The sequence below is a fragment of the Arachis duranensis genome, chromosome 8 (assembly GCF_000817695.3).
Source record: "Arachis duranensis cultivar V14167 chromosome 8, aradu.V14167.gnm2.J7QH, whole genome shotgun sequence".
Lineage (NCBI taxonomy): Eukaryota > Viridiplantae > Streptophyta > Magnoliopsida > Fabales > Fabaceae > Arachis > Arachis duranensis.
The window spans coordinates 30,245,135-30,271,165 of record NC_029779.3 but is presented as its reverse complement, the minus strand read 5'-3'; the positions used below and the strand labels follow the sequence as shown (position 1 = coordinate 30,271,165).

Sequence of the window (26,031 nt, the reverse complement as noted above, 5' to 3'; positions counted from 1 at the left end):
CAAACTAATTTAAATTAGTCAAATAATCATAAATTATTTATTTATATGGTTAAATAAGTTTTAGGAATTCTAAAGTAAAAAAAATATAGTCTCGCTATATATACAATTTTTTTTGGCAAACAAGTTTAAATAAATTAACCCTAATTTAACAAAATTTACTTACATAATGCACGTGTGAGCTATTTTTCTTCGCATTCCTCCTTCAACTTTTGTATCCCGCGCATTCTTCCTCTTCTTCTTCCTCCTCCTCCTCCTCCTCCTTCTTCTTATTATCCTTTTTCTTTGCGTTTTCTTTATTTTTCTTCGTGTTCTTTTTTCTTTGCATGTTTCATCTTTATTATTGTCATTCTTTTTATTGCTGCTTTTGTTGCTACATTTTTTTTCATTCTCTTTCTATTGATTTTGCAACATTTTACGTTTTTTTCTTCGTTTGATTTAATTATGAAAAAATAAAATAAAAAGATGAAAAAAAGTAGCAGTAAAGATGAAGAGAAAAAAAGAGAAAAGATTTTAAATTCTGCAAAACTTATCAAAATACAAATACATTGAAAAAATTTCAAAATATACCAAAATTTTTTTAAAATACACAGAAAATTTTTCAAAATACACAAAAACGAGAATGAAATAGATTCATCACAATAATAATTCAAATTCAAAACTCCTACACTAAAATTTTGCTACAATGCACAAAAATATTTCTTTTAATGTATTTTTTACTTATTTCTTTCTTTCTTTTAGTTGAATGAATGTAGGTTCATTATTTTTCAATTAATTTTGTAACATTATGTATTTCTTATTTTTTTATTTAATTTTTTTATTTTTATTCTTGTTAAGAGAGTAAAACAAAAAGAAATTTGAGAAGGTAAAACAAGAAGAAAAAGTTGAATAAGAAAAAAAGAAGAAGATGACGATGATGATGAAAAAGAAGAGGAAGCGCAGCAGAAAATGAGGAAGAGGAAGCAAAAAAATTTTGAATTATGCAAAACTTATCAGAATACAAATACACCGAACAATTTTTAAAATACACCAAAATGAGAATGAAACAGATTCATCACAATAATAATAATTCAATTTCAAATTCAGAACTTCTACACCAATTTTGTTACAAATGCACAAAAATATTTTCTTTAATGCATTTTTTCTTCTTCTTTTTTTTTTCTTATATCTTTCTTTTTTTTAGTTGAATGAATGTAGGTTCATCTTCTTTCAAGTAATTTTATAGCATTATGTATTTCTTCTTCTTCTTTGTTTGATTTTTTTTTGTTGTTATTCTTGTTAAGAGAGTAAAACAAAAAGAAACTTGATAAGGTAAAAGAAAAAGATGAATAAGAAAAAAAAGAAGAAGAAGATGATGATGATGATGAAAAAGAAGAAGAAACAGCAGTAAAAGATGAGGAGAGAGAAGGGGAAGAATTTTAAACTATGCAGAACTTATCAGAATAAAAATACATCAAAATTTTTTAATAATAACACATAAATTTCTTAGTTTTTATACCAAAATTCTGTTATAAATACACCGAAATATTTTTTTAATGATTACGACACAAAACATCACACAAAAATGACTAATATCAACAGAAATGCATCCAAATCAATTTTGGATCAGGCAATATCATCAATATGGCAAAAATTCTACGATAATGATAATAATAACGATGATAACGATAACGATAACAACGATACGTATAAAAAGAAGATGACGATGATGACTATAACAATGATGATCATGATGATGAAGATGATAGAGGAGAAGAAGGAAAATGAAAAAAGAGAAAAAATTCCAATAAAAAAAGAAGGAGAAAGAGGAGGAGGAGGTGGTGATGTTGATGACGTTAATAACAAAAGAGAAAAATAACGAAAAGAAAAAAGAGAAATATGTGTAAATAGAAACACAAAAAATTATACATATGTAAATATTAATGACCTGTTAAATTTATTTAGTTTAATTTAGTAGCCGTCATTGGTTGCTCTATCAACTCTCTCCCAATGCCCAAATACATAAAAATAAAAAAAATAAAAAAAATAAATATGGGTTCTCTCTCTCTCTCTCTTTCACTTTCTCTCACTAGTCACTAGCAAATTACTACACACCTCTTTGGCACCACCATTTAATGCAATTGCACCATCTCAATACGCTCAGCAATAACTCATCGCTGCCACATTTTTCTCCATCCCCCTCTTTCTCCTCTCTTTCTTCCATCCTTCAATTCAATTCCTTTGTCCTCACTCTTTCTCTCTTCTCCTTCCTCCATGTGAACATCATCTTTTTTTTTCTTCTTCTTCTTTTTCCTACCTTCAACCTTTCTTCACTGCTTACCCTATAACCAACCCTTTTCCATAACTCTCCTCAAAACAACCTTTGTTATCCCTCAAAAGGCTCCCTTTTAAGGCAACAAGCTTCTGCTTATACCCCAAAAGCAGATCTAAATTAACTGCCTTTATCTTCTTATTATACATATATAGCTCTAGCTTCCCCAGCAACTACCACACCTCACTGGTAAGTGAGAGTTTCAGATCATTCATTATTATTTTTTCTTCAAAACCAAATCGGTGCTGCTGTCTTTGAAATCTTCCTTTTGATTTTTTTTTTATTTTTTTATTTTTGAGTGAGTTGGTTTCACTCTTGCATATATAGCTAGGGTTGCTAGAATGTGAAAAGGAAACGGTGGTTTGCTTAAATATAAAGGAAAGCAAGAACTATCGTTGGATTTTTTTAATTTTTTTTCCCTAGATCTTCGTTGGCCTTATATATTCCCCCCTTTTTTTTTCTTGTTTTCTTAAACAAAAATAAATTATTACTGTATTTTCATATCCTGATATGATCCTTTGCGAGTTGATTTTTGTAGTTTCAGAAAATTGTCAACAATAGTACACTTTTCTTCTCTGCATTTTCAGTCACTTATATATATGTCATATATTACATCACATTTCTTTCGGAAATCCTTAGAAACACTCAGAAAAAATTTTAGTCCAACCCTCCTCTACTATCATTAATTTTTCTTCCTTACACATAATTCTCTCACTCTGAAAAAATAGTATAATAAGAAGCCCTTAATTAATACGTCAACGTTTTCTAATTTGCCTAAATTTTATTTTATTTGATCACGTTGCTTATTATTATATAGTATATGTTATACATGTTAATATGTTATTATGTTAACTTCATTTTTATCTGTAGTGACGTACGCACATTAGCCTTGCCACACCGCCGTACCAGCTGCTAGAATCTAAAGAGAAATTAAAGGATCCAAACTTGGATCGGAAGCCGAATTCATCGAATTAGTAAAAGGGTCTAAGAAAATCTAACTCTCGAACCCAATAACAAAGTTGTTATTACTATTATTATTGTTGTTGTGTGTTGTTTTGGGGGTTGTGGAGAAATATGCCAGCCGGTATTATGATTCCGGCGAGAAACATGATGTCATCGATGATCGGAAGGACCAACAATGGAAACAGCCTTGGGGGTGGGTTTGGATCTTCGTCTTCCTCTGGACTCTCTCTTGGCCAGGTTAATTAATTGGTGCGCTTCACTTTTAAATTTAATTTAATTAATTAATTAATTAAGAGCAATGCTAGGGGCCAGCAATTTTTGTGATTGTTAGCCATCAATTAGCCATCAATGATGATTTGATGGTGTGAGATTGGTGTGAGATTTCATCCAATGGCTCACCTTCCTCTGCTGATTATATGCTGGCCAAAATTCAACAAAACTGCTGGTCCCCTAGACTTTTCCATTAAATTAATTAATTAGTCGCTTAATTATTAATTTCAACATCCTTATTCAAAATTTTCGCAACAATTTTTCTTGTTCTTGTTTCCCATATTTGATGCTAATTTGACTAGCTACTTGTCTATCTATTATGTCTGGATTCATCACAGTCTCTACAGCGCCATTTTATTTTCTTTTTTAATTTTTTTACCAGTTGGAAAATAAACATCCTTCTCGATATTCGTAAAGCGCGTTATCCTTTTCGATTTTCACTGTTTGGAAGCTCAGTTGCTTACCTCAAAAACATAAATCTAGTACTCTAGTCAAACCCCACTCACCACCCAAGTTTTCAGCACAAACATAAACCCTTTTTCACCATTTTTCAACACTAACAAAATAGATAAAGAAAAATAGTAACATTAAAAAAGAAATTAATAAAAGAATAATGACTTAGTGTACTTGTACTATAAACCTCGTATTCTGTTGATGTTAGATTGAGAACCACAACAAGGGTTCGGAGACACATCACCAAAGATCCATGGATATGTTTCAAGCCAACATGATGGAAGGTGGTCAATTGCACCACCACGGCCTCGAGATGGGTCAGAACACGCCGGAGAGCGACGTCCCTAGAATCCGAGAGGACGAGTTCGACAGCGCCACCAAGTCCGGCAGCGAGAACCAAGAAGGTGGCGCCTCCGGCGAGGACCAAGACCCCCGCCCTAACAAGAAGAAGCGTTACCACCGCCACACCCAGCACCAGATCCAGGAAATGGAAGCGTAAGCAGCTATAAACGATAATCAATTTTATATTCACATTTTTGGATTTATTTATTTATTTTGGTTCCTTTAGATTCTTTAAGGAGTGTCCGCACCCAGATGACAAGCAAAGGAAGGAACTGAGCCGTGAGTTAGGGTTAGAGCCATTGCAAGTGAAGTTTTGGTTCCAGAACAAGCGCACTCAAATGAAGGTAACCACTAACCACGCACTTTCTTTCAAAAGCTTAAACTGTTGGGTAAAGACACGCAAATAAATATACATGTTAATATCCGTGCAGACGCAACATGAGAGGCACGAGAACACGCAGCTAAGGACAGAGAACGAGAAGCTGAGAGCGGATAACATGAGGTATAGGGAGGCTCTTAGCAATGCCTCTTGCCCCAACTGTGGTGGACCAACCGCCATTGGAGAAATGTCTTTTGATGAGCATCACTTGAGGCTTGAAAATGCCAGGCTAAGGGAAGAGGTATACTACATACAATATGCACCTTACCAACAATAACAATCTTCTCTCTCTGTTTCTTGCTACTTACTATTTGCCAAATAATAACTGTGAAAAACGTGTAATCAAAGTTGAAACCAACAGTTTCCCACTAATTTATCGTGTTAAATTAGTCTGACACGGGAATAAGTGCCTTGCTCTAAATATATACTACACTAGCCACAAGCACAAAGTTATAAACTCGTTTAGAATGGTTAAAAGAACATATTAAATTATCTAACAGTATTTTTTACTTATCAATCTTAGATGAATACAACTGTACATAATTGCATGTAAGTTTACACTTTAAACTAAATAAATTGTTAGTAATTTTAAACACTTGCAATGACAGTATATATTGGTAACAAAACAACATTTCCCCCTCTATCCGACAAACCCTAGATTCAAGAATATATGTAGTTGAAGTTGATGAGACTTGAAGTGTTTAATTTGTGTTTGTTACTTTTGATGTTCAGATTGATCGGATTTCTGCCATTGCTGCAAAGTACGTGGGGAAGCCAGTGGTGAACTACCCACTCCTTTCATCATCCTCAGTTCCAGCACGTCCGCTAGAACTCGGCATTGGTGGTTTCGGTGGGCAAGCGGGCATGGGTGGTGGCGACATGTACGGAGGAGGTGGAGCCGGAGATCTTCTGAGGCCAATAAGTGGGCCCACTGAAGCAGACAAGCCAATGATAATAGAGCTGGCCGTAGCGGCCATGGAGGAGCTGATTGGGATGGCACAGATGGGTGAGCCTCTTTGGTTGACCACACTTGATGGTGCCACCACTGTGCTTAACGAGGATGAATATGTCAGATCTTTCCCCCGTGGAATTGGACCCAAACCTAATGGATTCAAATGTGAGGCTTCACGAGAAACCGCTGTTGTCATCATGAACCATGTTAACCTTGTTGAGATTCTCATGGATGTGGTAATAATACTAATCAATTGCATGTTGAGATTTCTGTCAAGATGCATGATAATAAAAAAAATATTTGTTTTTGTTTGATCAGAACCAATGGTCGACAGTTTTCTCTGGAATAGTTTCAAGAGCGGTGACTCTAGAAGTTCTATCAACAGGGGTAGCAGGAAACTATAACGGTGCCTTGCAAGTGGTATGTGTATATATACATGGATTGAGAGGAGCATGAATGCATATTGTTAATTAATATGTACTGATGCAGATGACGGCGGAGTTACAAGTGCCTTCGCCGCTGGTGCCAACAAGAGAGAGCTATTTCGTAAGGTATTGTAAGCAGCACGCGGACGGCACGTGGGCAGTGGTGGACGTGTCGTTGGACAATTTGCGGCCTAGTCCTTCGGCCAGGTGCAGGAGAAGGCCTTCTGGTTGCTTGATTCAAGAAATGCCCAACGGCTACTCCAAGGTCATATGGGTTGAGCACGTTGAAGTTGATGACAGAGGCGTTCATAGTCTCTATAAGCAGCTTGTTAGCTCTGGTCACGCCTTCGGTGCCAAACGCTGGATTGCAACCTTGGATCGCCAGTGTGAAAGGCTCGCTAGTGCCATGGCAACTAACATTCCCACCGTTGATGTTGGAGGTACGCAAATAATTAATTACAATAATTAAGCCTACATCTACTATTAATAAATAACTTCCTTTTTTTCTTTATTTTTTTGAGAACTAACAGTGATAACAAATCAAGAAGGGAGGAAGAGCATGCTGAAACTGGCGGAGAGAATGGTGATAAGCTTTTGTGCTGGAGTGAGTGCTTCAACGGCGCACACGTGGACAACGCTTTCTGGAACGGGTGCGGATGACGTCAGAGTCATGACACGTAAGAGTGTGGATGACCCTGGAAGGCCACCTGGCATTGTTCTCAGTGCTGCTACTTCTTTCTGGCTCCCAGTACCTCCTAAAAGGGTCTTTGAATTCCTCCGTGACGAGAATTCCAGAAGCGAGGTCACCGTTTTTAACTATCAAATTCAGTTAAAATCTTTCTTCTACTCTTCATGTATGTCTAACTAGCTTTGGAAAAATCAAACAGTGGGACATCCTTTCCAATGGTGGAGTTGTTCAAGAAATGGCACATATTGCTAATGGAAGAGATACTGGAAATTGTGTCTCTCTCCTTCGAGTCAACGTATGTTACGTACTTTGACCTACAATTTACTTTATTTAGTATATATATATTGAAAAATGCTTTTCTTTGTTTCAGAGTGCGAATTCAAGCCAGAGTAACATGTTGATATTGCAAGAGAGTTGCACGGATTCAACTGGGTCATTTGTGATCTATGCCCCAGTGGACATTGTTGCCATGAATGTGGTTCTGAATGGAGGAGATCCTGACTATGTGGCGCTTCTTCCTTCTGGCTTCGCTATTCTTCCGGACGGGACAACGCCGGACGGAGGCAGCGAAGCCGGTGGACATGGTGGTTCTCTCTTAACTGTTGCGTTTCAAATACTGGTTGATTCCGTTCCAACCGCCAAGCTGTCTCTTGGTTCTGTTGCCACTGTTAACAACCTTATTGCTTGCACTGTTGAGAGAATTAAGGCTTCTTTATCTGGAGAAGCTCCTTCATAAAGAAAACCTATGGTATGAACTTGCATTATATTTCTCACCTAATTGACGCCACATAATAAAAATAAAATCACAATCTTTTCTAGAATTTTTGGTACATAATTTGACCATTTCTGATCCATGTTATTTCTTATATCATTTTTGTCCTATTTTCTAAATTCGCCACTAATATGATCAACAAAACATTGATGAAACCTAATTCATGATTTATACGGTTCATTCTTGGTGTTATTGTCCCTTTTTGGTGCTGGAAACTAGGGTTTGAGTGAGAAATATTATGCTCATATGCTAAATTTAAGGTCTATGTGTATATAATATAATAATGGGTTATGTTAGGTAACCAATGATTTTTTTTTAAACAGCTCTAAAATTAGCCCAATCCAAGTAAAACACATCACATTTTCAAATTACTCACCTAAATCTTAATGGAAAAGTCTAAGGACCAACAACTTTTTGTGTTTTTTGGCTAGTATTTAACCATAAAAAAAAAGTGAGTGATTTCTCATCATTGAATGTAATTTCATACCATTAAAAATACTATTGATGACCAATTGATGGTTACAAAATACCAAAGTTGCTGGCCCCTAGCATTCCTCAATCTTAATATTAGAATAACTATCCATACACCTAGTGAATTGAACATCCAAAATATCCATTGTTCAAATTGTTTAATATTTTCATTATCTACCTATACTTTTCCTATAATAATAAACACTTACATTTTCTAATAATGTACATGATCTAACAAATTGGAAGCGTGAATTAATGTCTTTGGTTTAAACCTTGATATGCAGTTGTATTAGAAGAAGGAAAATGGGGGGTGCATTGCATTTTGGAGAAATGATGGAGGAAGGTGTATGTTTGGGAAGTTCGGCTTATACACAAAACAAGCTAAGGAAATGGGGGGAGAAGTCAAGAGCGCACCTTATTGCATGAACCCTTCTTTGCACATCGATCATCACCAACTTTATATGATCAGTGCTTAGAGGATTAAGGTTCGGGAATTGACTTCCCTTGAATATTATTATACCAAACAAGCTATATATCGAGCTAAGAGGCTTCGATTAAGACCTTAATTACTACTTCATTCTCTTCTTCGTTCATCACCTTCTCAAGACAAAACAACATAATTAATATTTTATTCTTAGCTAGGGTTTAATTTTTATTGTTGTTCTTAGCTTTTTTGGATATGTAACTGGCGTCTAGCTTTAACGTACCCCCTCTTATGTTCTTCCTTCTTCACTTGTGCTAATCAATTAATATTATTATTGTTGTTGTTATTTGTGTTTTAGCACTTGCAAGTTTAATGGAAAGCTTGCACCACTACTAAACGGTGGCTAATTTAATTTCTCACATCAATTTCTTCACCTCATTCATATTTTTCTTATTTTATATATATATGGATTTTGAGATGTATGTTGCATTGTTGCTTTCATTAATTTTCCTGGTGTCATGATATTAGTTTCTTAAAAAATATAAACTAATAAAAGCAGACAACATATATAATTAAGTAAGAGTTTTTTTTTTGTTTAATTTTTGGATAAGTCTTTTTTCTCTTTGTTTTATGCTATTTTTTTTTTATTTTTAGTGTTTACCAAAAATTAAATTCTAAATCTTTTGGATATAAAATTTTGATGTCATGATACCATTTTTTCTAGAAGTTTAGGTTGATAAATAAAAAATTTCATCATGACTTATTTATCTATTTAATTTTTTAATCCTATGTATATATGGCATATAAACATGTTTAATGTCATATCCCACATCTAGGTGTTGATTTAGAGGCACAAAAGAAAATGTTTAAAGTGTTTTCTTGTAGTGTCAATATCTCTAACGTAACAGCAGTAAAAGGAGCAAGCTCCCATAAATATGAAAGTATGGGTTGGTTATCAATTTCAACATCAAAATATCAAATGTTCAAATTGACTTGTCTCTGCTTCATATATAATACTGATATTTGCTCCTAAAATGTAGTATGATCCTAGCTTTGTCCATAGATTTTACATCAAGGGAAATGAATAATGTTTCTTTTTTCTATTTTTTTTTATCGTTTGAAAACTGCGTCTAATTTTGTCAAAATTGATTATTGTTATCCAGTAATTGGGAATTGAATTACTTTATTATTTTTCTATATATGTCGCAATAATCAAGCTTATTACTTATATGATTAATTTCTATAAGTAACGTACTTTGATTTGATCGAGATTTTAGGTTCTAGTTGTTTATAAAGATATAGGACACTAAAATAAAAATATAGAAACATAAAATCACGTTTAATAGATTAGATATAAATAGAAATAATATATTTAGACACTGAATCAATGTATTTTGTATCTATTCTAATAGAAAAAATACTAAAATTAATTTTTTAAATAAAAAATAAAAATAAATTAAATTTTCATAATTTATTTTAATTTATCACCAAATAAAATATAAAAATATTAATTTTTGTTTATATATTTTTTGTATCTTATTTTCAATATCTTATTTTATTCTATTCTCATAATCAAAACAAAGCTTTAATGTTGTAGAACTTTATCCATATCCTTGTTAAAGAATCTCTACATGATCACATATAGTTGCGACTAAAACATCTCAACTACTTTGTTTGCTAAGATTCTTGAAAAATATGCACCACCTCAAAGGATTGTTGCGGTATCTATCTGTTTTCAATAATTGCCATCAACATTACATAGATTTCATCTATAAAATTTTACTCTATATATTTTATCACATACTAAACACAACAAACCTTACGTAAAACAATTTAGGAGAATAGTTTGTTGAGATTTTTTTCGGAAGGATTATTGAACACTTTCAATGATATTATATGGATAATATATACTAAGAAAGAACATTGAGTAAAAAACTAAAAATATTTATTAATGCAGTCAATCCTTAACGGTTAACAATCAACTAAATAGGATTTTAAAAAATAAGAGAACGTGGAAAAGAGAGTGTGGGTGAAAAATACAGAAAGAAATAGGTATAAAAAACAAGAGAAAGACCCAAAAATTTAGAATCGAAAAAATTATTGAAAATTTTGCATTTATACGTTACACCATGAAGAGAGGGGCCTTGATGGCTATAAGGAAAATGAATTAAATGAGGTTGAGAGAAAATGTTATTTTTGTGGAAAAACGAAGTATAGGAAAATGTGAAGTACGAATGAAATGAAGAGAACTTCAAGAAAAGAAGATTATCAAACACTATTATTCGCCGGCCACAGCACGAGGAGGTTCAGATAGAGGGCCAGAACAAGGTTCTGAAAATCGAACCGGTTATCAAACTGCTCTAGCTACTGGTTCACTATTTTCAGGTTCAATCGGTTCGATCGTGGTTGAACCAAAAAAATCGTTTTATAATGAAATAATAAATAAAATATAAATAAACACACTAAAACTATATGATCTTATTAATTTACAAACTCAAAATTTTTTTTAAACTCTCTTAAAATATATGTTTCCAAGCACTTTTGTCATCATCGTCTTCAGCTTTACATTCATCACTAAATTAAAAAATCCACAATCCTAATCCTCTATGATTTCTTTTGAAAAAATAAAATTCTATTCAAGAAGGAAATCACAGCTATAAGTAATTGAGAATATTTGTGAGACTCAACACCAAGATATAGAACAAGTATACAGATAGAGCAGTACTAAACAATCCAATTCTCAATTCCATGAATCATAAATAAAAGGGTATCTAAATATCCACATAATCAATCAAATTTAGCATTAAAAAGCATCAGAAACCAAATTTTGTAGTTAAAGAATGAAGTAAAAAATATTAGAAATGAGAGTGGCTTGAACCACTATCTTCTGCAAAAGAGAAATACACTACCATCATCAACAGCACTCCCAAGACCTCAAACAACAGCATCATCTTCATGATTTCCTTGCTCTAAATCAATAACGTGGGACATATGCTGTTTGTTAATTTTTTGAAAGCATCAAGTTGGTTTAAAATTAAAACACAGCAACAAATAATCACCCTAAACTCTGAAATCAATAAATCTATCAACAAAAATTCAAAAATAGTATACTCATAAATTAAAAAACAGCAGCAACAGAGTAACAAACCCATTTTAGCAATAATTTCGACAACACAAAATCAATTTCTTTGATTGATTTCACATTCAGAAAATCACTAATCAATTTCAGAACAGACAGAGCAATAATAATACAATCCAATCATAATATCACAGCAACCCACTACCCAATAATCTCAACAAACAACATCCAAACAATTAATCAACTCTCAAGTTCACAACAAACAACATCCAAAATTATTCAAAATTATTCATAATTAAAGAACAAACAACAAAATCCAGTTCAATAAACAAAGCAAAATCAGTTCAGTTTCAGTAATCACTAATCAGTAAACAACAATTATTAACCAAAGTTCACAGTTCAGTTTAGCAAGATCAGTTGAATGTTGAATCAGTTTACAGTTTCACACTACACAGTTCAAAGAAAAATAAAATAGGGAGACAGAGTTTCAAAGTTTACAGTTTCGGTGTTCATCATGTGACTGTCACAGAGCTTCACCAAATCAAAGATTCAAAGAAATACTCAAATCAAACTCATCAGAAATCAAACAATCATAACTAAAAAAAATATTACCTGGAATTCTGGAAGCTGGAAGGCACCTTCAAGGCTTCAACAGAACATGCAATAGGGAGAGTGGGAGACAGCGAAGGGACGATGGTGAGAGTGAGGCGTTCTCAGTTCTCGACGATGACAGTGAGGTGTTCTCAGTTCTCGACGGCTGCTGCGGTGGCTCTACCCGTGTGAGAGTGAGGCGTTTTCAGTTCTCACTTCTCTGTTCACTTCACCTCTGAAGCAGCTTTAGTGAAGCTCGATGAATGAGAAGCACTGAAGCAAAGAAGGCAATTAGGGATTTGGACATTTGGTAACTGATTTAGCCATTTAGGGTTTCAGAGGCAAAAAACGGCAGCGTTCTGTTGCCAGCTAAAAACCGGCCGGGTCACGGTTCGGTTCGACTGACCGGTTCACCGGTTCAATTCTGATTTTTAGATTTTGCAGTTTTGCTGATTGTCCGAGTCGTTCTTGGGTCTGGTTCACAGTTCGATCGGTTTGACCGGCCGGTTCGAACCGATTTTTAGAACATTGAGCCAGATGAATACAAAAGAACCAAGAAAGGAGACCAAAGACCTAGATTTACATGAAAACGGGTGGACAAAAAATGTGGAAGTAGCTGTGGTAAAAAAATTTAGACTGGTTACAGAAAAGCCTCGTGGGAGGGACAACAATTGCTATTAATTTTAACTCTTTGAAAGATCAGATTACAAAAAACCTACCTCAAGTCATCCAAGTATGAGAACTGAGGGCATACAAAGTTTTACTGACCTTTGATAGTGTGTTAAGCGTTGAACAGACATACACTTTTAAAATGAATAGTCTTCTACAATTTTTCTATAGTGTATGGAGATAGGAGGAATCGGATAGCGAAGTAAAATCAGAAGCGTGTGGTTAGAATATTTTGGAGTTCCGTTGCATGTCTGGTCTGTGGAAATGTTTAAAACCATAGGAGGTCAATGGGATGAAATAGTTGGGTGTGATACGATGACGGAATGGTGTAAATGCTTCAGTGTTGGATGAGTACAAATTGATGCATGTGTTATGGACGTGATCAACGAATGGATACATATTACAATAGGCATCAACGGCTTTGATGTTTTGGTAAAAGAGGTAGGGCGCGAGATATATGGAATAGGTTGTAAGTTGGATAATGATACGCTGATGGAGACACAAGCTGTGAACAACAAAGAAAAAGTAATGTAGGTAACTGTACAGATGCGGCTGTCAGGTCGGTAGGCAAACAAACCTACCGGAATGCGTAGACCAGGCGACTGAACTGCTAATGGCGGTGACTCGAGCGAGTAAAGAAGCTAAGGATAGAATGATAATTTCATAAAGTATTTTAAACGAGTGGATTAATGAAAATTTAAAAGAGAATCATTTTAATTTGGTGACGTACAAATCAAATAATGATGTTATTGAAGGAAGTGCTGATTTTGTGGGGGGGGGTGCCATAATGAGTAATAAAGAAGATTCGAATGAAACCATATCTTGGATCTTTGACAACTTGAATTGTGTGCTGCAAAGGAGTTCCATAAGGGTAAAAATAATAAACATTAGCATTAAAAAAAGCTAGCCCAAAAATACTAGTAATTACAATATGGGCTATGAAATGCATTTGGCCCAACTGATTCATCAAGCTCAACCTTGAGGGGTGCTGGGGCATGCAAGTTAAGTGGTCCGGGTTGTGTGGAGCACAATAACCTAAGGGAGAGCCGACCCGTTCATAACGCAATAGCTAGAGGAAGGATTCATGGAGGTGGAGGCGCTGAATTAACCTAAGACACACGAACACAACGAGCTGGAAAAAGGCTGAGGGTTGAAACGTGGGAGCCATGGCTTTGTGAACCATATTGTTTTGGTGAATGACGGGGTTGTGGTTGAGAAGGTTGTGAATGATGGAAGCGACGATGTAGAGGCATTTGGGAATGAGGAAGTCATGGCGGTACCGGCGGAGTTAGAGGATGATAGAATTAGAGGGATTGAAGGGGCTGATAACGCTGAGCTCCTGGCAAATAGAGACTATGGAGATGATGGAGCTGTCGGAGGTAAAAATGGTGGAATCAGGGAGGTTAGCGACGTGGGAACTTTGAGGATATTGATGGGAAAAATGGTTCAGATGGGGAGAACAAGTCTATAAATAAAGCTGAAGACAGAAGTTGGGCAAATAAGGAAGTTGATGTTATTAATGCTGTAAATGGACGTAGTGGATCGAAGGTAGATTGGAGAATGTTGGTGCAGGGTGGGGATGGAGTTGGAGATACTCAAAGGGGGGAAGACGGAGATGAAAATCATGAGGAAATTGCTGACAAAGTTCAACTTTGGAAGAGCAAATGTTGGAAAACAAGAGGACATGTGAAGTAGCAGTAGAGTCTGGTGCAATGTTGTACAACGAAGAAGATGATATCATGGCTATCCTCTAAGCTTAAAATAAAAAAATTTCTCAAAAAAGAATATTGACGAAACAAAAGGTGAAAGTAAGATGGTGCAGACCTAAGAATAAAAATAAGGCGTGTAATAGTCTTTTAAAATGATCTTTAGTTCGTGGAATATTAGGGAGTTGAGAAGGGATGGAAAGTTGAGAATGATAAATGACCTAAAGAATAAATATAGGCTGAATATATTAGGTTTGATTGAGATTAAAAGGCATGTAGTGACGAAGTTTGATGTAGCAAGTTTTTAGGAGTGTGATAGTGCTGGGTGGGAATATGTTGAGTCTGAATGTCTGATGGTGCATCGGGTGGGTTGTTGTTAACATGGGATGAAATAATTTTTAAAATGAGTAATTATTATAAAGGGGAGAGATGGTTGTGTATGGAAGGGATCATAATAAAGAATAATTTCAACTATGCTTTTTTCTTGGTTTATGGTGCTCATACTAGAGATGAGAAACTTGTTGTGTGGAAGGAGTTGAGCTATACAACTAGATTATGCTAGGTCCCTTGTTGCTTCATGGAAAACTTTAATGAAATTGTACAAGTAGAGGAAAGAAAAGGTATTGCTAGCTTAATAGTATCTGCTGAAGAATTCAAGAATTGGATACAAGATATGCGCTTGGTGGACTTACCACTTAATGACTGTAAGTTTACTTGGTTTAGAGGTTGTTCCTGCAGTCGGATTGATACACTTCTGGTTAGTCTGGAATGGGTTGAGGAGTTCCTAGAGATTCGCTTAAGAGTTAGACCAAGAGGCTTGTCAGATCACTGCTCGATGATAGTGGAAGATACAAGGTTAGAATGTGGACCTAGACCGTTCCAGAGCCTAGACTCATGGTTTACACATGAAGGTTTTCTAAGAATGGTTAAAGAGGAATGAAAGGGATTATGGGAGATACATTTCATAGATAAATTGATGACCTTGACGATTCTTCTGGGGAGATGGCACAGAGACAATTTTGGCGACATGAATAAGAAAATTATGAAGTTTGAGAAAGAGATCAAGAAGATAGATGACATGGTAAGCAATGTGGTATATGATGGAATGGTGGAGGTAAGAAGACAGGCGTTAGTAACTTGTTATGAGAAGTAGTTTGTGAGAAAATAATTACACTGGAAACAGATGTTGCGATCCCGACTCGCGAAGGACATGGACAAAAACACCAGGTACTTCCACAACATAGCTTTAACAAGAAGGAGGAATAACAGGATTGATGCGCTGGTAATTAATGGAAGGTTAGTAAGAAATCAAGCAAGAATAAAAATTGCTATCAGAGAGTTTTACAAAAAATTATATCATCAGGAAGAGTCTCATATGGTGGGTTTTAGGGATGGACTGGTGGATATGATAGTTGAAGAGGATTCTGCGGCTTTGGAGGTGTTGCCGTCAGTTGAGGAGATTAGAGATGCAGTGTGCGACTGTGAATCATCTAGAGCACCAAGAAGTGTTGGGTACAACCTGAACTTCATTAAGAAGTGCTAGGATGAGAAATTTAAGAGTGGCAATATGCAACCTACCCGCGGGTACCCAACTCGACCCCACCCGGTCGGGTAGGGTTGCCAACCCTATCCGCAGCAGGTAGGATAGGGTGCGGGTAAGGTTCTCGTACGGGTCGGGTAGGGTGCGGGTTCAACTTCAACCCTATGTGACCAACCCACACCCTATATATGTATATATTATATACTTATATAAAAATATATTTCAAGGAAATGTTGAACCAAAACCTCTCACTAAATGCAAAAGATCCTTAGCCACTAAAAAAAGACTATGAATTGATAATTTAATACTTTTTTTTTTACATAAAAGTTAGTTCTATTTTAAATTATCATCAACTTATATAATAATATTGCATCTTTTTTGTAACCCATGGGTAGGGTTGGGTACTCGCGGGTTAAGAACAGGTAGGATTAGGGTTGAGATATTCTCAATCCATCGGTAGGGTCGTAGAGTTGAGTTATATAAAAATCTCAATCCGCAGGTAGGGTTAGGGTTGGCTCCAAACCCTATCCTACCATACTCATTGCCACCCCTAGATGAGATTTGGGTTAAGTTCATGGCAGCTGTGTTACCGACAGACATCTAGGTTACTGACAGATTCTAATATCACATGGGTTGCATTGGCAACAAAGTTCATTGGGGCTAAGGAGATTAAGGGCCTTGGACCAATTAGCATGGTTGGTTGTGTGCATAAGGTAATTTTTAAGGTATTGGTTAGGAGGATGAGATCAGTTATGCCAGGCTTGGTTGGAGAAACTCATAGTGCATTTGTTAAAGGTCGGAAAATACATGATGAGGCTCTTATTGCTTATGAAACTGTAGATTGGCCTAAAATAAGAAAAAAGGAAGCGGCAATAATTAAGCTGGATTTTTAAAAGGCATATGATAGAGTCAAGTGGAGCTTTGTGGACATTGTTCTGCAGAAGATGGGTTTTGGGCGAAGGTGAAGGGAGTGGGTTATGGAGTGTGTCGGCACAACTTCTATGTCGGTGTTGATAAATGGTTCACCAACGAAGCCGTTTAAGATGGAAATAGGTCTGAGATAAGGTGATCTTCTATCTCCATTCTTTTTTGTACTTATTGTTAATTTCCTACATAGAATGATTGAAAAGTCAGTTAGAAACGGCTGGATATCTACATTATTTGTTGGGAGAGACAATATAGAATTGTCACATCTTCCGTTTATTGATGAGACTGTGTTGTTTTGTCTGCTAGAGGAGGAGAGTATTAAGAACTACAAGAGGCTTCTACGATGCTTTAAGTTGATGTCGATGTTACGATCAGATACCTTGAAATTTATTTAGGAGCTAACCCGAGGTTGGTCAAGACTTGGTAGCCAATTATAGACAAAGTGGAGGAGAAGCTCAGCTTATGAAAATCTAAGGTACTCAACAAAGTGGGAAAGTTGATACTCATCAAAGCAGTATTAAATAACCAGTCGATATATTATTTAAGCTTATATAAGATATTGAAGGCTGTTACGGAGAAACTTATTTCATTACAGAGAAGCTTCTTGTGGAGTAAAGAGGATGGAAGGAATGGTTTGGATTTGCTTAGATCGGAAGTGGTCTAAGCTCCAAAAAAGTTAGCTGGGTTAAGAGTAAAAAATGCAATGGTTCATAACACAGCACACTTGTTTAAGTTGTGGTGGAGGTTTTCAAAGGAGGAGTGTTCGTTGTGGAAGAAGGTGGTATGCTCTTGTAATAATCTCTCCCCCTAATGAACTATTATCCACCCTGACATTAGCTACTAGAGGTGGTCCATGGAAGGATATTTGTCAGCTACAGATAAAAGATCAACATATAAGAGACAAGATGATAACTGGCTTGTCCATGGAGATTGGTGATGACAGAAGAACTCATTTTTGGAAAGATGTCTGGCTAAGTTGTGGTCCTCTGAAAGACAGGTTTCCACTTTCCAAGGCTCTTCTCAGTTAAAATTTGAAACTTGACAAGTTAAAAAAAACTTGTCAAGCATTAAATTTTTTTTTAATGGACAAAACTGAGATAATCTATAAGCCCGATCCATGCAGCAACATAAAATTAAATACATTCCGTTTGAATTGGGATTTTCTCCATCATGATTATGATTCTAAATATTGTGAAAAAACGATTACAATAATTATTCTGGGACAATTTATTTGTGAAAATGTATGCCTATCTCAAACAAAAAATGGACTAGAACTAAAATTAAAATCGGGACAAGTTTTAAAAAGAATCTGTCATAGGGGTTTATGGGTTATAGGATGGGTTAGAGTGGATTTGGAACTTCCAATGGAGGCGTGAGCTATTCCAATGGGAGTTGGAAATTGTGAATCAATTACACGATACTTTGAGGCCGGTTAAACTAGCTTTTGACATATAGGATAGAGTTGTCTGGAAGTTTGACAGGCAAGGTGTATTTTCTACTAACTCTTTTGTGCATGTATTATAGGTGAAAATACTTCCAAATGAGTATGATGGTTGGAACTATCAACGAAAAAAGAGGTAAGTCTTGTACAAGGACTCAGTTTTATCTTCTCCAATTATGATGGTTGGAAGTATCCTAGGAAAGAAATTTGTGGTGGAGGAAGACTTTTCCAACTCGAAAGATTGCTGGTACAGTAAAGAGGAGGAATAGAGTAAACCTTTCGATCCTTGTCCATTAATTCTCTGTGTTTAAGAATGAATGACGAATGGTTTAAGCCATGGAATGCAGCTTTAATGGTGAAAAATCTTTGAAAAGAAAGTCACTTTTGCATTCATGGAGCAACGTCTTTATCATAGAGATTGGGTGAATAAGAAAACAATAAAAGTCAAAGATATAAATCGCGACTACTTCCTGGTGCACTTTTCAGAATAAGAAGATTATCCTCATGCTCTCCTTGGATATCCATGGATAATTCTTGGGCATTACCTGATCGTTCAACGTTGAAGGCCTTTTTTCCTATCCTCGAAAAGTATGGGAAAGAACGTTGCAGTGTAAGTCAGAATTTCTAATTTGCCGATTGAGTCGTATAACCACCACTTTCTATGGAGGGTTGACTCGGTTATTAGTCATATGCTGAAGATTGATCAAACTACATTCATTTACTCTAAAAGAAGGCTCGTATGGATTTGCATTGTAAAATTTTTCTGACAAGAAAGTTAGTTCCTAAAATCTCTATTCTAAGCAACAATCTTAATATTAAATACGAAGGTTTGCACCTTATATGCTTCTTATGTGACAAATATGACCACAAGACAGAACTGTGCTCTAAAGTCATCGTCACTAAAATCCAGCAATCGAATTTAGTTGCCGCATCCAGCTAAGGAGGAGATGGACTAGTGAAGAGAGGGACCAGTTCTTTGATGGAAACTATTATTCAAGAAAGTCCCAATTCGGGAGAGAAAGTTAAGGCCGAGCAAAGTCTCTCCCGTTTTGGGGTCTTGGATGATGGTCAAATGACCAATTAGAGAGAAGCAAGAAAATATTTTGATTGAAAATAAAGAACAATTTTGAATAAAGAATGATACTCGAATAAGGCGAGTGCTAAAGGAAATCCTATCAATAGTAAAGAGATCGTGTTTTGATATCATAAATGAAGAGAGCTGAGGGGTGAATCTAATAGTAATGAAGACGTACGTGTACAAGGTATTCATATTGAAACTGTGCAAGATGGGCCACACCAAATCAAGCCCAAATAGAAGACCAAACAAGTAAGCTTGAGATTAGTAAAACCTTGCGGCCTACTACGGGAAAAAACTCCCAAGAGTCCAAAAAGGCCTCTTTCATAAAGATTGGGCCTATTATGCTCAAGAAGGGGTTCAAGTCCAAATAGAAGAACTTGGATATCTATTTCAAAATGCTAAACTCCAAAAAATGAATGAGATCTCCTCTCTAAAATTCAAGAGTCCATACGCGAAGAAGATGGAGATGGATATGCTTGCTAGAATCAGGGATCTCGAAGCAATAATGGGATTCGTCTTAATTATGACTTGTTACTTGATTGCCAGTAATGGCATTCTATGATTGAAAAGTGCTGGTTAATTTTGTTTTTCGTATTCTATTGTTTTCGAAGCTTTGCCATGCTTTCTCCATAAAAAATGATGAATCAATATAATGCTAATATGAATAATAATGACTTGATTGTAATAAATAATAATGACTTTTTTAATTTAAATAAACGAAATTAATTATTTATTCAATTAAATAGATTTTTAAATTTTTATTATTTTAAATATTTAAGCATAATTTCGTCGACAGCAAAATCCGCTCCATAAATATTGCTGATGTTCTTTCGCGATAAACATGATTTTCTTTTGCGATTTCGCTACTAATATCAGCAATATTTATTAAATTCAATCCTCACAGAATTTGCGGATAGTAACAGCGCAATCAATTTAATCTTTGATTTTGCTCTTTGTGCTAGCGAAATTATGCTTAAATATTTAAAATGGTAAAGAACTAAAAATCTATTTAATTTAGTAAATAATTAATTTTATTTATTTAAATAAAAAAATCAAAATAATAACCCTTTTTGGTTTTCAGGTCCACTATAGGAAAAATAATTGAATCTCTTAATTAGATGTTAGATGTACATGTTTTAGTTAATTTTACTTAAAATGTCACAAACATGATTTTTAAGGGCAAAATAACATAAAAAGTGAAGAGTTGATTAAATTAGTCAACACATTTACATATCGATTTTATTTTATTCTTCCTTTATTTGTTTAGGTCAACGAATGTACTTGTATTGTTGACTTTTTAAGAAGTGGTTACTTCTTTTTTTGAATTTTTTATTTTTATCCTACTAAGTCTAGTATTTTATAATAGATATTATTTTAACATTAGTATTTTTTAACTAAAAATAAAGAACAATTTCAAAAACGCAAGAATAGATTTTGACTAAAAATAAAGAACAATTTCTAAAAAAAATGACGCTCAAATAAGACGAGTACTAAAAAAATCCTATCAATAGTAAAGAAGAGATATCGTATTTTGATATCCTAAATGAAGAGCGCTGAGGAATGAATCTGATAGTAACGAGGACCTACGTGTATAAAATATCCATGTTAAAATTATGCAAGATGGACCGCATCTAAAATAAGTCGAAATAAAAGACTAAACAAGTAAGTTTGAGGTTAGAAAAATCTTCAGCCTACTATGAAAAAAGATCCCAAGGATCCAAAAAGGCTTCTTCCATAAAGATTAGGCTTATCATGTTCAAGAAGGAGTTCAATTCCAAACAGAAGAATCTAGAAAAGGTATCTATATCAAATGCTAAACCCAAAAAAATGAATGAGAACTTCTTTCTAAAATTCAAGAATCCATATATGAAGGAGATGGAGATGGAGATGGATATGCTTGCTAGAATGAGGGATCCCTAGAAGCAACAATGAAAAGCCTTTGACTTTATTATGCCTTATTACTTGAATGTAATTGCACTCTATAGTTGAGAAGTGTCGGTTAATTCTTTTTATTTTGTGATTTTCGAAGTCTTATCCCACTTTTTTCATAAAAAAATAAAATAATATAATGCTAATATGAATAATAATGATTTGATTGTAATAAATAATAACAATTTTTTATTTAAATAAACAAAATTAATTATTTATTCAATTAAAAAGATTTTTAAATTTTTATTATTTTAAACATTTAAGCATAATTTTGCTGGCACAAAGAGCAAAATCAAAGATTACATTGATTATACTGTTATTCGCAGAAAATCTGCTCCATAAATATCGCTGATTTTTTGTTCGCGACAAACAAGATTTTCTTTCGCGATTTCGCTACCAGTATCAGTAATATTTATTAAATTCAATACTTGCAAACTTCGCTGATAGTAACAGTGTAATCCATATAATCCTTGATTTCACTTCTTCTATCAGCGAAATCATGCTTAAATATTTAAAATGGTAAAAAATAAAAAATTTATTTAATTTAGTAAATAATTAATTTTATTTATTTAAATAAAAAAGCAAAATAATAACCCTTTTTGTTTTCCATGTATATTATAGGGTGAAGAATTGAATCTCTTAATTAAATATTAGGTGTGTATATTTAAGTTAATTTTACTTAAAATGTCACAAACATGATTTTAAGCTAAAAATAACGTAAAAAGTGAAGAGTTGTTTAGATACGTCAACACATTTATATATGTCGATTTTACTTTATTCTTCTTTTATTTGTTTAGGTTAACGAATATACTTATATTATTGACATTTTCAGAAGTGGTTCCTTCTTTGATTTTTTTTATCCTACTAACTCTATTATTTTATAATAGATATTATTTTAATATTAATATTTTTTAACCTTGGATGATGGTCAAACGACCAATTAGAAAGAAATAAGAAAAAATTTTGACTGAAAATAAAGAATAATTTGAAAAAAGAATGACACTTGAATAAGGCAAGTGCTAAAAAAAATCCTATCAATAATAAAGAAGAGAAATTGCATTACCTATATTCTAAAGTTTAGTATTCTTTTTTTTAGCCATTTACATCAATAGTTCTTATTACTCTCTTGTCTAAATCAAATCCCATTTGAATACACAAAATAGTTAAGAAAAAAGAGAATAATAATATATTGAAATTTTGGTTAGCATATATAGGTTTATAGTTTAGGTCTAGGCATGGTCTATTGATATCTTGAACGAAGAAATCTAAGGGGTGAATCTAATAGTAATGAGAACGTACGTGTACAAGGTACTCATGTTAAAACCATGCAAGATGGGTCGCATCCAAAATAAGCCTAAATAAAAGACCAAACAAATAAACTTGAGGTTAGAAAAACCTTACGGTCTGTTACGGAAAATATTTTATGGGTTAAAAAAGGTATTTTCTATAAATATTGGGTCTATCATACTCAAGAAGAGGTTTCAAGTCCAAATAGAAGAATTCAAAATGGTATCTATCTCAAATGTAAATCCCAAAACATAAATAAAAAGTCCTCTCTAAAACTCAAGAATCCATACGTGCGGGAGATGGAGCTGGATATGCTTGTCAGAATAAAGGATCTGAGGAAGCGACAATGAAAAGTCTTCGACTTTATTATACCTTGTTACTTGATTGTAATGGCACTCTATAGTTGAGAAGTGCTGGTTAATTTTGTTTTTCTTGTCTTGTTATTTTGGGAGTTTTATTTCGCTTTTCTCATTAAAAAAATGATAAATCAATATAATGTTAATATGAATAATAATGACTTGATTGTAATAAATAATAGTATTTTTTTTATTTAAATAAAGAAAATCAATTATTTATTCAATTAAAGAGATTTTTAGATTTTTATTATTTTAAATATTTAAGCATAATTTTACTCGTACAAAAAACGAAATTAAAGATTACATTGATCGCGTTGTTATTGACAGCGAAATTCGTTCTATAAGTATCACTGATTTTCTTTTATAATAAACAAGATCTTATTTTGCGATTTCGCTACCAGCATCAGCGAAATTTATTGAATTCAATCCTTGCGGCATTTGCTGATAGTAACGAGGCAATCCATATATTCCTTGATTTCGCTCTTTGTACCAGCAAAATCATGCTTAAATATTTAAAGCAATAAAAAATTAAAATCCTATTTAATTGAGCAAATAATTAATTTTATTTATTTAAATAAAAAAGGAATAACCTTTTTTATTTTTCATGTACACTATAGGAACAATAATTGAATCTCTTAATTAGGTACTTAATGTGTATATTTGAGTTAATTTTATTTAAAATAGCACACACATAATTTTTAAGGGCAAAATAACATAAAAAGTGAAGAATTATTTAGATACCTCAACCCATTTACATGTCGATTTTATTTTATTCTTCTTTTATTTGTTTAGATCATGGAATGTATTTGTATTATTTACCTTTTAAGAAGTGATTCATTCTTTGGATTTTTTTTAATCCTACTAAGTCTAGAATTTTATAATAGATATTATTTAACACTACTATTTTTTAATAGTTAATATATGTGTTCATTTTATTAATTAAAAATAACTTAAATATATAATTAATTAATAATAACTATATTTTTATATAAATATTAAAAATATTTGATATATGAATAACATCACATTTTTTTATTTTCTATGATATTTCTCAACCTAAAAGATTAATGAATAATTCATTGCGGATAATTTTATTTAAAAGTTTGCTATTAGCCAATAAATTATTATATACATAGAGTAAAATTCGAACTTCGACACTCTTTTAAAATATTTATTATTTTTTGGTCTTGCTCTTCCTTCAAGATGGGCCTGGCCCACTTAGTATTTTTTGTTGTTAAACTTATTGGGGCCAAGTTGTAAAGGTAGGCCCATTTAGTCCAAATCAAGGAGCAGAACGAACCGGTAGAGAGTAGCTCCAGGGACAGGTTCAGTTGAATTGCACAGAAGAAGAAGATGAGCGAGCCGAGGCCAGTGCCGAGGAGAGAGAGTCCATGGGGAATCACCGGAGAGGGTCATCGTGAACCCAAAGCTCACCGATGTAACGACCGTGTTGAAGATGTCGTTCAGGTGAAACCCCCTTCATCAATTTCAACTCTATTTTTCCAATTGTCTTCTTTCCTTTCAAAGTCGCTTCATTTGTGTTCCAAAGTTTCTTTTTTTGTGAGGAACATTTCGTAATTTGGTGTTTTGGACATGTTGATTGTATTCTTGCGATAAGGTTCCAATGAGGGCGTGTGATTTTTTTTTTAGTCATGGTTGTTTAGTTTCATTTCGTGGAATTTTGCCCTGAGAAAATTGTAATTGATCCCTAAGTTTCAGTTTTAATAGTGACAATGGAAGCATTCTTGCCACTAACATGAAACTTTCTAAATTATGTCTCAATGTCTCAATTAGTAAAATCTGTGGAAATCTCATTAGAACACAAGATAGAGGAGAGAAATATGCAAATATATATATATATATATATAACCTATTAGAATGGTCATGATGGAATGACTCATGGGATTTAAGTTTTCAGGTCTTTGGTTATTTCACTTGTTATCTTTATTTAGTTGGTATAAACTTGCTGTTATCATTTTACAAATTGTGCAGGCTTGTTTTGAGGGGAACCCATTTAAGACAGTTCCAGGGCCTTTCAAGCTCTTCTGGAAATGCATGCGTTCTAAACCTGGGTGAGTATTATTATTATCATCTATCTATGTTGGAATATGGATATCTTTACTACTGAATGTTGTGAATTAGTTCAACATTCAATTTCAACATATACATGTCTATGTGGTATATACTATTACTATATTACATTAGTTATGCCATAAGTTCTTGAAACCTAGAGAGTTAGTCATTATTAGAATCATATCAACTATTTCTTCATTGCTCATACAATGAAGCTGGCAATTTTATTGGGGGCAGGAGTTTTCCTAACTCTCAAATAGCCCGAAAACTTTTCCAATTACATTTTTGCGAGTGTTCTGTCATGTTGCTTATGACAGTTTTGGATTTTGCAGCGAGGAACCAACAGAGCCATTTACCTATCTGGATTTGGAACCTCCAAAGAGAGAGGAGAAACCTGTAAAAGTTGAGTAATTCCACTCCTACAAATCCCTTTGGTTTTCAACTTCATTCCTCAACATGGATGGTTTTTATGCAGATCATATGTAACTAAACCTATGTTTGTTATTTTGCTATGCAAAATAGGTATCCTGTGCATCTTGTTCTGAAGTATATGTTGGCATGTTGCTTGTCCAATAAAAAACATGGCCACTTGCATTGTTGAAATAACTTACAATAATTTCTTGATCACATGTTTATTGTTATAATCGCCACAAATTGCATGTTTGTTACATAGAATGTAAATTCCTAGTGTTTGCCACTCCTTGCTCTACCATTTGCTGTAAAATTAAAATGATAAAACATACCTCTTTCCTAAGGAATGATAATGTTGTCTTTCAAACTTCTAAGTTTCCTTTTTATTCGATTAGAACATTGAGTTAATTTTGAAATCTTTGGAATAGAACGAAAAGAAGTGGATATTTTGGATAAATTTATGTATAATTCTTTTATATTATTGGCAGTTCAATTAA

The 26,031-nt window shown here is 33.8% G+C and overlaps 2 protein-coding genes across 3 annotated transcripts; both read left to right on the top strand.

The window, feature by feature from the left end:
* Positions 1 to 2,074: 2,074 nt before the first annotated feature.
* Positions 2,075 to 8,880, top strand: LOC127741161 (homeobox-leucine zipper protein HDG2-like). Of its 2 annotated transcripts, none has more exons than XM_052253010.1 (12): positions 2,075 to 2,497; positions 3,179 to 3,508; positions 4,203 to 4,489; positions 4,563 to 4,680; positions 4,768 to 4,956; positions 5,448 to 5,903; positions 5,986 to 6,087; positions 6,157 to 6,532; positions 6,623 to 6,894; positions 6,980 to 7,075; positions 7,151 to 7,528; positions 8,308 to 8,880. In XM_052253010.1, exons 2-11 carry the CDS (start codon positions 3,383 to 3,385, stop codon positions 7,514 to 7,516), a joined length of 2,388 nt encoding a protein of 795 aa, XP_052108970.1. In that variant the 5' UTR covers positions 2,075 to 2,497; positions 3,179 to 3,382; the 3' UTR covers positions 7,517 to 7,528; positions 8,308 to 8,880. The 2 variants fall into 2 exon arrangements, with proteins under 2 accessions (XP_052108970.1, XP_052108971.1); XM_052253011.1 differs by having other exon boundaries at positions 2,076 to 2,497; positions 3,179 to 3,520.
* A 15,469-nt stretch (positions 8,881 to 24,349) lies between these two features.
* Positions 24,350 to 25,767, top strand: LOC127741160 (uncharacterized). Its single transcript, XM_052253009.1, has 3 exons — positions 24,350 to 24,517; positions 25,043 to 25,122; positions 25,456 to 25,767. Exons 1-3 carry the CDS (start codon positions 24,404 to 24,406, stop codon positions 25,532 to 25,534), a joined length of 273 nt encoding a protein of 90 aa, XP_052108969.1. The 5' UTR covers positions 24,350 to 24,403; the 3' UTR covers positions 25,535 to 25,767.
* Positions 25,768 to 26,031: the final 264 nt, after the last annotated feature.